Source organism: Zonotrichia albicollis, chromosome 4 (genome assembly GCF_047830755.1).
Source record: "Zonotrichia albicollis isolate bZonAlb1 chromosome 4, bZonAlb1.hap1, whole genome shotgun sequence".
Classification (NCBI taxonomy): domain Eukaryota; kingdom Metazoa; phylum Chordata; class Aves; order Passeriformes; family Passerellidae; genus Zonotrichia; species Zonotrichia albicollis.
In genome coordinates this window covers 37,282,343-37,296,754 of record NC_133822.1, presented here as the reverse complement: position 1 = coordinate 37,296,754, position 14,412 = coordinate 37,282,343, and the positions used below count along the sequence as shown (strand labels likewise).

General features: G+C 43.3%; 1 protein-coding gene across 1 annotated transcript; it reads right to left on the bottom strand.

Annotated features, from left to right (window-relative positions):
• Window positions 1–382: 382 nt before the first annotated feature.
• On the bottom strand, window positions 383–14,349 carry STRA8 (stimulated by retinoic acid 8). Its single transcript, XM_026796811.2, has 8 exons — window positions 14,146–14,349; window positions 12,340–12,415; window positions 10,833–10,917; window positions 10,285–10,437; window positions 7,151–7,433; window positions 5,823–5,899; window positions 4,059–4,170; window positions 383–1,200 (listed from the first exon to the last, which is right to left on the bottom strand). The coding sequence occupies exons 1-8, from the start codon at window positions 14,251–14,253 to the stop codon at window positions 1,126–1,128; spliced, it is 969 nt and encodes a 322-aa protein (XP_026652612.1). The 5' UTR covers window positions 14,254–14,349; the 3' UTR covers window positions 383–1,125.
• Between the last annotated feature and the right edge of the window lie 63 nt (window positions 14,350–14,412).

Sequence of the window (14,412 nt, the reverse complement as noted above, 5' to 3'; positions counted from 1 at the left end):
GAACTCTGAAGAGCCCTTAAACCCAAACAGGACCCCTGTAACCCCACTTTCAGACACAGCAGTATGACAAACACTCATCTGGGAGTGCCACCACAGCCTCAGCTGCAGGGCCAGAAAGCTCTCTGTAGTGTTTATTCCTCCCTTGTACTTCAGTTCTCAGCTCCACGTGTTTTTGCCTGAATGTATCATGCTTTTATGCACCAAGGCAATGCTGGGCCACAGTCCAGGCCTCTCGGACTCAGTATAAAAATTGGCTGCTGAAGTTGGACAGCTAGGCACAGCAGCTTTAGTTTAGGTTTTAAAATAAAACTTCCATCCTTTCTGTTTGTGGTGGCTGGTAGCATGACCTCAAGATAACCACTATCAGAATACAGTTGTTCAAGTCTGCAGAGAGCCTTTAATGATAACTCAGAGATGTAAAGGACTTTATTCAATTTCACAGGACTTTTAATTCCAAGACACTATCTGAGCAGCACTACTCATCCAAGAATTAGATGTGGAAGAAGAGCACAGGGCTGATCACTCAGCTTTACACACTTCACAAAAGTAAATAATCCAAAGTGTATTACTGTGCCCGCACTTTTTTGGGTGACTGGGGAGTGGGTGCTCACTGCAGCTGTCCTCATAAAGAGATAGAAGAGCCTCATTCCACTCTCTGTGAGGAAATCCCTCTTTCCTCATGAGCCCAAGATGAAAAATTGCACCAGAAAAATAATCACTGCCAGGAGGTGACTTTTGCAGGGTGCAGTTTGAGACCTGCATCCTGTGGGAGTGTGCAGACTGCCACTGATCTGGCCTCCCTGCTGCTCTTCCCACACCTTAGGCTAGGCAAGGTCACATAACTGTACATGCCTCCATTTCTTTGTGAAGCAAGGCTAAACATTAAATAGCAATGGGTAAAAACATATATTAATAAATAGCTAAGACCCTTAAAACCTTTAAAAAGTATAAATTACTCAACTGATATATCAAGAATTACTAATGAGGGAAGGAGAAATCAATGATAACAAACCAACACAGTGTCTCCACACTCTGCTGAGAGAGGCAGCTCACTGAGAGAGGTGAGGCTCCTCCCATGCCTGGTGTACCTGGCAGGGCTTGGCAAAACATTGCTGGAGACACTGCTTAGAAATCTTCATCATCGAAGGTCTCCGTGCACCGCAGCATCACGGTCTCATGATCATAGTGAAGATCTTCTTCCTGAAAGCCCCCCCAAAGTCAAGCAGGATTAAAAACCAGGGGAGTTCATTGAATTTCAAATCTACAGTGACTTGGTCAAGAGCTGATGTACCAGAAAATGCAGCATGAGCCCTCCCTCCTCTCTGAATCAGCCACCAGCACTTGATGAGTTCCTGAGGTGCCTGATGAAGAAAGGCTCAAATTTTCTGCCAATTTCTTTCTAAAATCACTGGGCTTCACCCTCTGTCTATTTACATCATCTAGACAGCTGTTACTGACTGTGGTACCAAGTCTGACACAGAACAGGCTCTGAAGGTATGACAGCATCTTTGAGGCCTTAACTTCTACCAACTTCAGGCTTTGCTCCACTTTTAGCAACAGAAGGAAAGGGTCTTCTCTTTCACCAGTTTACAGAGAACAAGTGGCTCTTGAGAAATCAAAGTCTGGAAGATAAAAGTATTCATGCCTGCAGTCCATCTAGTCCACCTTCTGCATTGATGCAAGACTCTTCAGTGAAATACTGCTTTTAAAAATAGGTGCTGTTTGAAAGTGTATAGCTTAAGAAGCACTAAATACCACTTGCTTGTCAAGGGACTCATCTAAAATCCATGATTTTAAAAGAAAGTGTGCCTTTGAAGACACAAAGGTGCTCAGTACTATTCAGAAAAAAACCCCACTGCATTTCATTTAGGTAAAACCTTTGGATCTCAGTCTAAATTAACTCTTTATTGCCTTTGCTGCTAAGCTTCTCTTATGATGTGACCTTAAGACAACAGCTCTTGAAAAATTACAAGATTGCTTAACTAATCTCGTGCTCAGAAATATTTCTCTATCATATACTGTAGAAGCATGTTCCTGTTCTCATTTTGGGGTCCCTGCCCTTTTAAGAGTTCTCCCTTTCCTTGTCCAAATTATTTCCCCTCTCCTCTTGTGTGAGTCTTTCTGAAGCTTTTTATTCCAGTGGGGTGCAAGCCCCTGGCAGCCTTGAGAGCCAGGGCAGCGGCTCAGGAGGAGCTGTGCTCAGTAGCTGTGACCATCCACAGTCCAACAGCAGGAGCTGCAGTTTGTACCTGCACAGTTAACCAGAAATGACAGAACATGGCAGTGCCATGAATGACCAGCAATAAAATCCATCACCTCATCAGCTCTGCAGGTGAAAGGAAAGGAGACCATGGACTGCCTTTTGTGTTTCAGTGGGGTCCCATCACATGCCTTACCTTGGTACTTACTGTACTTGCTACCCACCTCTGTATCTCCTACAAGGTGTGTGCACAGTGTACTGGGACACTGCTTTATCCTTGAGATAATTTGTGCCAGCACTGCCCAAACTCCTGTGCTAGCATGGCACCAGCACAGGGAAGGGGAATGGTCTGCAGAGGTTCAGTCTGGTAAGGGAAGCAGGACGGGTTCCTTTCCCTGTCAAGTCCAGCAGTCTCTGATGCTCTGAGCAGCCCAATTTCTGGGGGAAGGTGAGTAGCCTATACTGATCTCTCTGCTGCTGCCTGAGTTGGTGTGTTTCAAGCTAGCTGGAACATCTTCTATCCCTGCTCTGCAACCACTTTCATAACTGTCTCAATCTGTTTGCTTTGAGATGGATCCGAATTTCTGCTCTCAAAACAAAAAATAGCTTGTCAGTCATATTTTCCTTTTTCTACTCTTTTGCCTCTTGGCAGCACTGTCTAGATGTGTTGTTCTGCACTCTAAATCAAAACAGATTGTGACCTTCATATTATCTGGCCTGGGTGATTTCTGCTCAAATTCCCTTTTTATTGTCTTATCACAGATAACTAAAAGTTCCTGTGTAAAAGAACCCTTTGCAGCTTTTTATTTCCTTTTGGATCTACATAGTACAGTCAACTGCCAATTTGCAGTACTTTGGGCTCTTTTGCTGCTTGTCTTCCCATCCCTCCCAGTCTTATTTTGAATCTTCCTCTTTAAACCTTGAAAGAGACACTACCTGTTCCCATACCACCTCATCTGGGAGCTGTGAGATGGACTGGGGCTCACACATAACCAGGCAGCCCCAAGCAGAAGGACAAGATGAGACTACGCCAGGCACGACACTCACAAAAGAAATTTAAAACCAGAAAATGCCTTATCTTGCCTATAGCTTTTCTTTCTTTTCTAGGCCTGCTGAGCTCATAGTCATTTACTTAAACACCAGGTGGGATCTGGGCAACAGAAACCAGCAAACCAATGGCTGCTGTGGAGGCACCACTGACTCTGAACCAGAACAAGCTCTGCCCTTTCAGTTCTTTACCCAAGTGCAAGCTCTGAGACACCTCCATGGCAGGGAGACAAGAAGGGGAGGAAGAACAATGCAAACACAAAGATTTCTGGCTCAGCAAACCTGCAACAGTAGGCTGAAGTTAAGGGGAAGCTCAGGAGCTTTTCATCAGCTCTTTCATGAACAGGAATATCCTGCTCCTAGGGCCTGCCAGTGGAGGGCTCAGGGCAGAGAGCCTGGCTCCCAGACAAGCAGGTGGTGGTTCTGCTGAGCTCAGAATGAAGCAGCTGGGGATTGCTGGAGAGCTGGAAAGTGAGCTTAACCTGCTCAGAGGAGATCACTCAAGCTGTTCTATAAGGAACTTTCATGCAAACAATAATAATAATAATAATTTACAATTCCTCATGTCATTTGCCATTTTGAATAATATTCAAAGCAGTGCTCACTCACACTTAACCTCTTACAAAGGCAATCCTACTGGCCTTTTGGAATGACACATCTAAAATGGTGAACCCCAAGTTCTTTATGGGATCATTCTGGACAATATGATCAGAAACATTGAATACAAAAATCCCTTTCTGACATAGCTCCTGAAATACATTGCTCTGAAATACACTGCTCCTTCTGTAAGGAATCCTTTGGCAAGGCTTACCTGGCAAAACTGTGTATTAGTGAAGAAGAGGTGTTTTAGGAAGTCAGTGACCTGCACATAGAGTCTCTGGTGATCCTCTGGATTTTCAGAAGTGCAGCTTGCAAATGCTGAACTGAAAATGGAATCAGATACCGTATTTAATTTTCTGTTCTGTTCTTCTTACTTTCTCTCCTCCATATTTTACTTACAAATAAAAAAAATTCAAATTGTTTTCAAGATGGTTCTGATATTAAAGAAAATAGCCAAGCAAGACAGGGAGGAGTTGTGATGGATGCATTAATGAGATGCTGTTTGCCCAGTGCAAGGCAGATATGGAAGAAGAGAGAACAGAAATACAAGGAACAGGTGTCACAACAAGGAGATCTGCTGATACATTACAGCATGGTAACACTGTTTTGGGCAAAAGAAATATCCATGTAAAACAGCCAGCAACGATGGTTATCTGGAAGTGTATTTGGTAGGGTTGTTCAGAGGAACAGCTCTGACTTCTGTAAAGTTTTTGAGTGAATGCAGTAAGCTGTGATGATGAAATGACATGTTAGCTATAAGTGGCAGGTGTGTTCTCAGGTAACTGGCACAAAGCTAAGCTTTTCATTCTAGACCTCACCTCTGTATTCTTCCTGGGATTTTACAAGGTTCTGCCATCACAGCTCTGTCCAGAATTACAAGGTGCAGAACACCAGGCAAGAAAGAGAAAACAAATGTTGACTATTGAAATACCAAACTGATTTGGGACCTAAAACAGATTTAAAAGATTATAGCAATACTTGGCAGTATTAAGGAATACTTAATCTTATTTTAAAAGCAAATGGAAATTGTGACCTAATAAATGTTATTTAATAAATAAATATTTATTAAGGTTTTTTATCCCTTCAAGTATATTTTGATAATCAGCCAAAACAACCTTATTTTAATTTATTCCCTTCTGGAAGTGCAATCTGGAATAGTGGTGAAAGGAAGAGATTCACATTAAATATCACTCTAAATGTTGAAAAATAAGTAGAAAATGGGATTAAACCCCCACAGATTAAAAACATTATTTGCAAAGAGAAACAATCTTAACAAAGACTAAGTAGCAAGAATACATAAAAGATGAATCATAATGTGATTTTCCTCTTGAGGAAAACAATGCTTTTCTTTCTTTGGTCTACTGGGAAAAATCAAAGGCAGTGCCAGCTTTGTATCTGACATGTTCTCTTCTAGGTCACTCATCTGAACTGAAGAGGAAGGAGATGTTATTATTTAAAAGGTTCTGTGTTTCTTTGGTGTTACTGTTCAGGTCAACCACACTTTAACCTGCTCACCTCCGTGTGACTGAATTAGGGTAAGACAAGGGAGAAAATGTTGAAAAATTATCATTTTTGTTTCATTAAATGAGAGTATGGCTTATGATTAACTGATTTATTAGGGAATGCTCTTGGTCCTCACAGGCCTGGTAAGTGAGAGAGAAAAAGAAAACGTTACAAGTATTGTAAACTGAAAAGACAGAAAGCTGTGCAAGGAAAATCAGAAGGACCCCAGTTATCCTGAAGTGATGGGGCTCTCAGTAGGTGATTCTTACTGATTCTGCTGTAAATGACCATTAGTTGTTTCACTTTTTCCCCTTAGAAGGAAGTATTATTGTGAGCACAGCTGCTGGAGGCTGCTATTCTGACCACTTATTAAAAAAGAGCTGTTGTCCCACTCCACAGAGCACTTGCCATGGACTGCTGACAGTGGGCTATGAATGTATTGTGTCTGCCAAAAGGGGTGTTTGTAATTTACCTCTGGCTGGACAATCCCTGAGCCTTGCTTCTGTCAAGGAAACCAGCAGCAACATCAAATGCATCTTCAAACATCACCTAGCAGAGAAAGCACTTCAGATGTCAGCATATCCAACCACCTAAAAAGTTTTACCTAGGGCATAATTTTTAATAATGAAGTCTTTAAAAGCATGATATTCTTTCTTTACATTTAACAGGTATGGTTACAGCTAGAGTAAACCAAGAGATTTTGTGGAGGCAGGAATAATGTGGAATAACTGTATTTCATGGCTAGGAGCACAAGGTCAGTCCACTCCCTTAAGCCTGTGCTTCAACCTCTAGGAATTAGACTTCACATTACATCTCCAAAAAAAAAAAAAAATCAGTGGAAACCATGACTTGTATCAGTGCCTTAGAGACTCAACTGTGGACTGCTGCTTATGGCTGGAGATCTCAGTCTCTCCAAAACTGACTCCAGTTAGACAAAGGAGTTTGGATGCTCCTTATGTCAGACCACTAAAGTCATTAGTTCACTCTGCCATAATGCAGCTCACACACTCTCTGTGCCAGAAATCCCATACAGGGAACATTCCATGACATTTCCTGAGGCAATGAGCAATATCAGTTGTGTCCTGTGACTCAAAAAGAACATGCCAATGCCATTTACTTACATGCTAAAGGTAAACATCTGTCCCTGCCTTGCAGCTAATCAAATTACATATACCTCTTCAAGCAGCTACTTACTTCAGCAATCACTGCTCCAGCAACCATTGATAGAACTGGCTGTTATTTACTCAATCTCTTATTAATAAATGCTCTGGTCTACTCAGTCACTGACTTCTTGGCTCTGCAGAGGTGCATGGTACAGGCAGTCACTGGCCTTGTACCACTGGGACTGGTCTAAAAATACTTTCTCTTTGCTACCAAGTGCTTTGATGAAAAAAACCCACCCAACCCAAAATACAGGAGGCTTTGGCAAACTAGGTATCCCTTCTGGATTTACATCATCTGTGCTCTTTGGAGAGTGTGCAGAGCACAGTAACTGTGTAGTTCTTGTTCTTGCTCCCTGTCCCTGGACCAAGGTAGGGGCAAACTGAACTGTTACTTAGCACAGAAACTCCACAAGTCAGTGGAGACTAGCAGGATTACTGCCACTGCACTTCTGTAGTTCACTAGGTATCTCAGAGGTATTTACTCAAAGACTGCTTATTGTCTCCATGTACGCATTCAATGATCTTGAGAAAATGTAGTTACAATTACTGTATGCTTGCAACTAAAAGCTGCAGAGTCGATCAGCATCTGAAGGCTTGGAATTTCAGAGGCAGACTATGAATGTTGCTGAGCACTTACTTCCTCTGGTGTGGAGACTGAGGAACCACTGGCTTCCTCACTGTTACCTCCGCTGTCCCTCACACTACCTTCAGTGCAAGCAGGCTCTGGGCGAGCAGCCTTGGGATCCATGAGGAAATCTCTCTGGCTACAGTACTGCAAGATGCTGTCCCTGCTCTCTTCAGAAAGCTCTTGCCAGAGATGGGAAATAGCTGTGGAGACCTCAGGAAGAGGCACCTCTCCGGTGCAAACAATTCCATGCTCTACCAGCAGGTCCACTGTGTGCTTATAAAAATACAGGTATCTGGAAGGAAAGGAAAGGGAGCATCTCTTAAGAGCAGGCTATAAGGCAGCCATCTGCTGAAAATCAGCAGGACACCAGGGAGCAGCTGTGATCCAGAACTACTTCACTGACTCTGTCTCCCAGACTTCACACAATTCCTGAATGGTGCCCAGCACTGATAGTTTCACCTGCAAAAACCAGGCTCCAGCTTCAGCCTCAGCAGGACTGCCTCACAACAGAAGCTCCAGGCACTGCAGTTGTACAGGCAGACCTCATTCTGGAATTTAATACGTTTTCACTTACTTGCCTTTGTATCCTTTGAACCTTTTGCACTGCAAGTGACTTTTTATGCATTTACTGGCATTGCACTGCACTTTAAAGCCCTGGCTGAGGCTGTATCCTGATCCATTAGGTACTGTACATACAGACAGACAGACACTGCCCCAGGTCTGGATGCTCTGACTTATCCATGGGAGCTCCATTTCCTCCATTTAACATCCAACACTGACTTCTATGCAGTCTGTAGTGAAACTGGTGGTGGAACACAGGTAATAATTTCAACCCAGTGACTAAATCTCACAACAAGCCTGCTTCTTCTGTTAGCACTGTGTGGCACAGGATAATAATGTCTACTTCAGAAAGCAGCACTGAAGGTTATTTTACATTAACTAAATGCTTAGAGAGTCTCAGACAAAAATAAAAAGATCAAAGGAGTATAAACCAAGAGCAGATAAACAAACAGCAGTCATTGGTGCTATGTTTGGGCTCAAAATGATTCCTTGGAAGACTTCCCACATGAGCACATTTCCTGATTAACTGAACTGTATTGTATGAGAAAGTAACTCAAAAGAAATAATTCTTTTTTATTTGTAAATATTTGTTCCAGCAAACCAATGTTGAAAATATAATATAAACCTGTTTAAACCCAAGTTTCCACACTCTGGAGTATTTTCCACCACTGCTGGAGACAAAATACTGGAAGGGGAATAAGTGCTCTCATGTTAAGTATTGCACTCACTAAGGTTTCTGGATGTCCAGCTCCAAACAAAGGACCTGGAATTTCTCAAGCAGAAGTACATGAACCACCATTAGACTGCTCTGCTAAAGAAATTAAGCTTGAAGCATGAGTCAGCTATTTCCTTTCCAGCTGGAAGGAGACAATCACATTTTGCACTGGACAGAGTACTGTGACGTCCTACCAATATCTCCTGCTGCTGAACGTGGGGAAAAAAAAAAAAAAAGTCAGCCAAAGCTCAAAGCATTTCTGATGCTTCCCAAATAATCTGATTAAATGGTCACCAAAAGGCTGTTGCTTTCTTTGCTGAAGAGTCCTTGTCGTTTTATCCCTGTTATAAAAGTCATTTTTTGACAAGAATTAGCTACAAACCACATGCAATCTGCCCTAGGACTACAGGATAAGAGCCAGAGTCTACACAGTACAGGCCCTGGTCTACCTGGTCAGTAAAGAACATGAAAGGCAGGTGTCCGTGGCTCTGTCCTGCAGTCTTTGATGAAGCAGATTTTTCTAATCCTGAAAATCTTGATTCAGCACCTTTCAAGGTCTTCGAAACGCTACCTTAACTACAGCCACCTCCAATTCTAACAGGAGCAAAAGCAGAGAAGGAGTGGGAAGCTGGTGCCATCTGCTGGTCCAGCTGCAATCTCCTTTTGAGAAAAAACCCGGTGATCAAAGGGATTTTTAGAAATACACAGCGGTTCAAAGCAAAAGAGAAGGAACTGCAGAAGGTTTTGGTTGTGGTGGTGATGCCATGGAAGAGATGCCCGCTGCAGCTCTGGGTTCTCCTGCACTGCATGCTGTTAACTTGGAATGGTTAGGGTGAAATTCACTGCTTGATGGGATAGGACAGATGGCACATGCATCTATTTCTCATATCATGGCAATCAAATAATCCTTTATCCTGTTGGAAATGCAGGATAAAACCTCTAAATGTTGTCTGACAGGAAGGGGAAGAACATGGAGTACAATACTCAGTTTTAAGACATCACTAACTTTGGAAAAAACCAGTAATTTTACCATTATGACTTCCAAATAAATACATGGACAACTGACATGAGAACAGTAGTCTTTGACTTTTAAGTCCTGCTTCAGGCATTTAGGAGCTTAAAAGGTTTACAGACTCACATCCACTGGCTCTAAGTGTAGCACAGGAGTGTTTAGGTTCCCCCCCTTCCCCAGTGCTGCAGACAATTTTACATTGTTGTAGAATGCATTCTAGGATCTTCCAGACAACCCCTATTCTGCAGCCCAGAGGCTGAGGACTGTAAGATCTTGGTTGAATCCAGCCTTACCCTACTCTGATCCCACTAGAAAAGTACTCCAAGCTGCCAGGAGCTAAGGGTCTGCTTCTGGAAGGGGCAAGTGTTCAAGCTCCTCCTAACAATGCCATTAGAGGAAGGATGAGCATCCCTGTGAGGTAAAGAATGTGCTTACCTCTGGTTCCTGCACCTCCCTGGAACACATACAGCCAGACTCTTGGCAAATTCATCTGGGGCAGCAATTCTTACCCTCCTAAATCCCCATAGCAGGGATACAGTGGTGATGTGTGGCAACACAGAGACTGACACACTTGAAAGAAATTTTCTTCTTTTTCTTAAAGGATGAAAAATCTTCAGGGATTTACCAAGGCCTGAAAAGCTGGGAGCTGCTACAACTCTAGGAGTCCATCCATGTGCAAGTTGCAGGGACTTAGGAAGTGCTCAGCTTCATCACCAGCAGGGCCAAAGTTGCTGGCACAAGGCTTCTGTGAGGCAGACACAGGCTCCAGAAGGGCTGCATGAAAGGCAGTGCCTGGATGCACAGTGATAATTGCAAACAAATTAAAAACCTGAAGGCAATGTGGGGTGCACCTACCGTTCAAATTCCACTAGATCTGGGGATAAAGTGTCTGAAAACTGGATCAATTCTGGCTTCTCATATTCTTCCAGTGTTTGTTTTTCACATTCTTGAAGCAAATACCAGATGGCAGAGTCACTTTCACTCATTTCTTCTGAGGCTGATGTAGTGCTGGAAAGAACACAAGGGGAAAAAAACGACATTAATAACTTCTCAACTGGATTAATAATGCCCTTGTCATGGTGACTCCAGAGCCTAGGGGCATTCCTCCCAAGCCAGCCTTTTTCTCCTTTTGCTTGTGAGGCAATGAGATATCCTTGCCAGAGATCAGCTACATAGGAGGGGAAAAAATACAAGCACTGACTGGCAATGAGAAGAACAACATGCTTAGAATGTGTGTGCACTCCATGGGATTACAGCAGTCCAGGTGAAACCTCCTTGCCCTTTCCTCATGAGGAAAAACCTCTGCTTGGAAATACAGTAGCAATGACAAGGAGTTTCAGAGATGCAGGGATGGAAGCAAGTGCAAAATATTATCATCTTTTCTTGGCTGGTACAAGCCTTACCTCTGACTGCCGAATTGCCTCCTGACATATTCCTCCCTGACTTCCTCCAAGCTGGATGGGCTCCCATCCTCCAGACTGCAGCTGGCTGTTGTCAGCAGAAAGGTCACTGTCACATCAATGGCACTTTTGGCTTCTCTCTCACTCTCAGCCCCAACCCAGCAGAACACTGTCAACAACTGGTTCTTCACAAGCCAGAGTTTTTCATTAGGCAAAAATGATGTGAAAGAAGAAACATCTGTCTCTCCTAGAACACAACTAGCACTACTGGGAGTTTATGAACACTGAGGAACTTAGAATCAATGCTTTCTTCCTAACATTGAATTTAAAGAACTGATGGTGAAAACAACCTGCAAATCAAACTCTGGGCATGCACTAGTCAATACAGAATTTGGTTACCTTATAATGAACAAATTGCATGTCAAAAACCCTGACATCCAGCCTGTGATTCACAAGCAGTATGGATTTTACATATATGCAAGTACATACAAGGGGAAGCTTGCTTCAAACTCCCCTCAACCAGCCTCCCTGCTTGTTATCCTTTCAACTTTGCTCTGTCAAATTATTCTTTCTACCTGTGACTCACTTTTATGGGTTATCCAGAGATGTGGGTTCAGATGAGGTTGTTCATTTTAAGCACTGAGACTTCTAATTGATTCAAATCATTGGAAGGGCAAGTCACGTGAATAGCAGGTTTTTTTCTAGCTGACAGGAATTTGGACACTTGAAGGGACAAAAAAACCTGTCCAAAGCCTCTGTGCTATGAGCCCCTAGTCCTGCTTGCTGCTACCAGAGGCAGTGGCCACAGCACTAAACAGAAGGCATGTTCTTGGGGGCGTGAGTCCCCCAGCAGGGGCTGCCACAAGTGCAGACAGTACCTGCTGGCCAGTGTCACCGAGGTGTCACAGGCTGTGGGAGAGCAGGGCATGGGGATGGCCTGCCAAGCTGAAAGAAAAAACTGTAGCATCTCTCTCAGCCATTTATATCAGAGTACACTCAGAGGCTTCCATTTCCTACCCTAGGAAATCCTTTTACCCCACACCACAGCGTGCTGTTGTGCAGTCTGAGCTCTGGCAGGGCTGGGTGCTGGTGACAGCTGTGACTGGCACTGTGCCACACTGCTGTGGCCAGGAGGAGCACACAGCTCCTGCAGCAGGCTCTGGGTGGAGCCCAAGGATCCAGCCTGGGCACCCATGCCAGCCCCACACCTGCTGGGCTGAAGCTGCCAAGGGTGCTCAGGCTGGATGGCCTGCTGCCAGGGGATTGCAGGAATTGTTTGTTTCCTCTCTTCACCTAGGCTGGGAAAGGCTGAGTCAGAGGGGATTTCTGAGATAGATACGGTGCTCAGTGCACTGACAGACCTCTCACTGTCCCTTACTTATTGCTATGACTAAACCCAAAGCTGGCTGTGGTTAAATGCACAATTCCTGGGTACTTCTGTCCCTATTTAACAAATACATAAAAACCAAGTCCAGGCTCTTTGTCCAAGCAAATACTTGCATACAGTTACCTTTCATCTTCAGCAAAGAACACAAGGTTTGCTCCAGCTTCTGGATAGATGTCTTAGCCTTACGCAAAACCTGATACTAAACATAAGAAGAAAACAGAACTGATTGTTCTCTGCTCTAACTACATTCATGTTTTAACATGCCCTTGTTGCTTTGCTTCTCCTTCATGTTTACCTTCATTAATTTCCATGTCTCTGTGAAAATATATTGTGAAAATAGTGTTGTTTCACTAGCTACCCTTATACATATGAAAAGGGGAAAGAATTAATAAAAGAGTAAACTTCAATAGGGAATATAAATATTTGGGTATCTATTATGCAATACATACACATAACACCCCATCACACAGACATTTGCTACTTAACTCAGATCTTTTTCATCAGCAAATGGTCTTGTTTGGATCGTTCTCTTCTTGGAGCATGTCCAGAAATACCATGCTGTGAAGTCTTGTTGGATGCCTACCAACTTAAGGCATAAGATTTTACTGATGATTTCCCATGAGACTTTTTCTAGGAGAGGTCTTTGCCATGTTCTACATTGCTGTAACCTGGATTACAGCAGCACAGAACATGGCAAAGGCTTCTCCTAGCAAAAGTCTGGATTAACAGGATTAACTTCAGTGCTGCACATCATTCCTCCATCATCTACACCAAATACAACTAAAAACATGTGGCCAGTGCATTTAAACATACACATCTCCAAAATATTTCAGGATTTTTGTGCATGGTGAGACCATCCATATCTACCTTGCAGAGCTTCCATGCCGGGTATTTTAGCCAGGCACCAAGCACTAGGATTACAAGCAACCTTCTGTATTGAGACTTTTAAAGATATTAAACTTCCTTGGCTCCCAAGAGTTACAAAGGGGCATGAGACACTGTGAAAAAGCAATTTCAAGGACTGGCAAGTGAACACAGCCCCCTTAGACCAGGCAAAGGAAGTTGTTGTATAGTCTTGGCTTTGGGGATCCTGCTGACTTCAGGTTGGCTTGTGTCTTGCTCAAACATGGCAAACTGAAGGCTTACCTCAACCAACCTATATGAGGGCTAAGGGACTCAGCAGGCACAAGCCACATATAGTGGGATTTAGCATATTCAGGGGGCAATTCCTGTCCTAAACAATCATTACTCTCTCTACTTTACAAACTGGAAAACTGAAGGCAACCAATGGAACTAAACGAATCAGTTGCAGAGTTGGGTTGATACTCCTGAGGTTTGCTCCTCTGCCTCGAGCATGGTAATTTTAGTCTTTTCAGTAGTAGTATTTCAAGTAAATTTCATCTGTATAAACAATTTTGCTTAAATAGTTTCTTCCTTTAGTTGAGACCAAGAAACAGTACTGATGCTTGTTTTTATTCCTGAACTTATTTTTCCACTGTCATGAAGACAGAGTGCACCTCATAAAGCTGAATGACTTACTACTTTTCCCCTAATTCCTTCTGTCCCTAAACTCACTGCTCTGATTTCAGAACAAAATGCTGTGACATCAGCTTCATCATGGGATCCCTTGGTTTGTTTCCAAAATACTATAAAAGAAAATGCAAAGCCACAAAAATGCTGCAAAAAAGCCTGTAAGAAAAGATAAGGCACATGATAAACTCATGACCCAGCACTACAAACTGGCCAACTCGCTTAGGCTGAGTTGGCAGCTTTAAATAAAGAGATCCAGGAAAGGTGCACACAGTGAAATGACATAGATACTGGCACCCATAAAGACACAGTGATCATCCTCAGAGACTGAGGCTAAGCCTGGCTCAGTGTGAACATGCTCATGTATAACAATGATGCAGAAAGAGTCACTGTTCGCACCTTCGAGGCACAGCTGTCTGACTGGGATAAAACTCTTCCCCGCAAGCTGCTGAAGAGTCTTGCCAGAGGAACCCAGTGGTGTGCCTGTGGCAAGTGCTGCTTTGCCATGCAGTGTTCTGCCTCTTGCAGGTGTCTCAGGGGATTGAGACTCGCTTTGGCATGTGTCTTCCTACAGTCTCCAGCTGTGTCTGTTGAAAGCTGCAATGCAACATTTATTTATACTGAATAAATATCTAAGGGAAGGGAAAGAAATCTTACAGCCTGCAC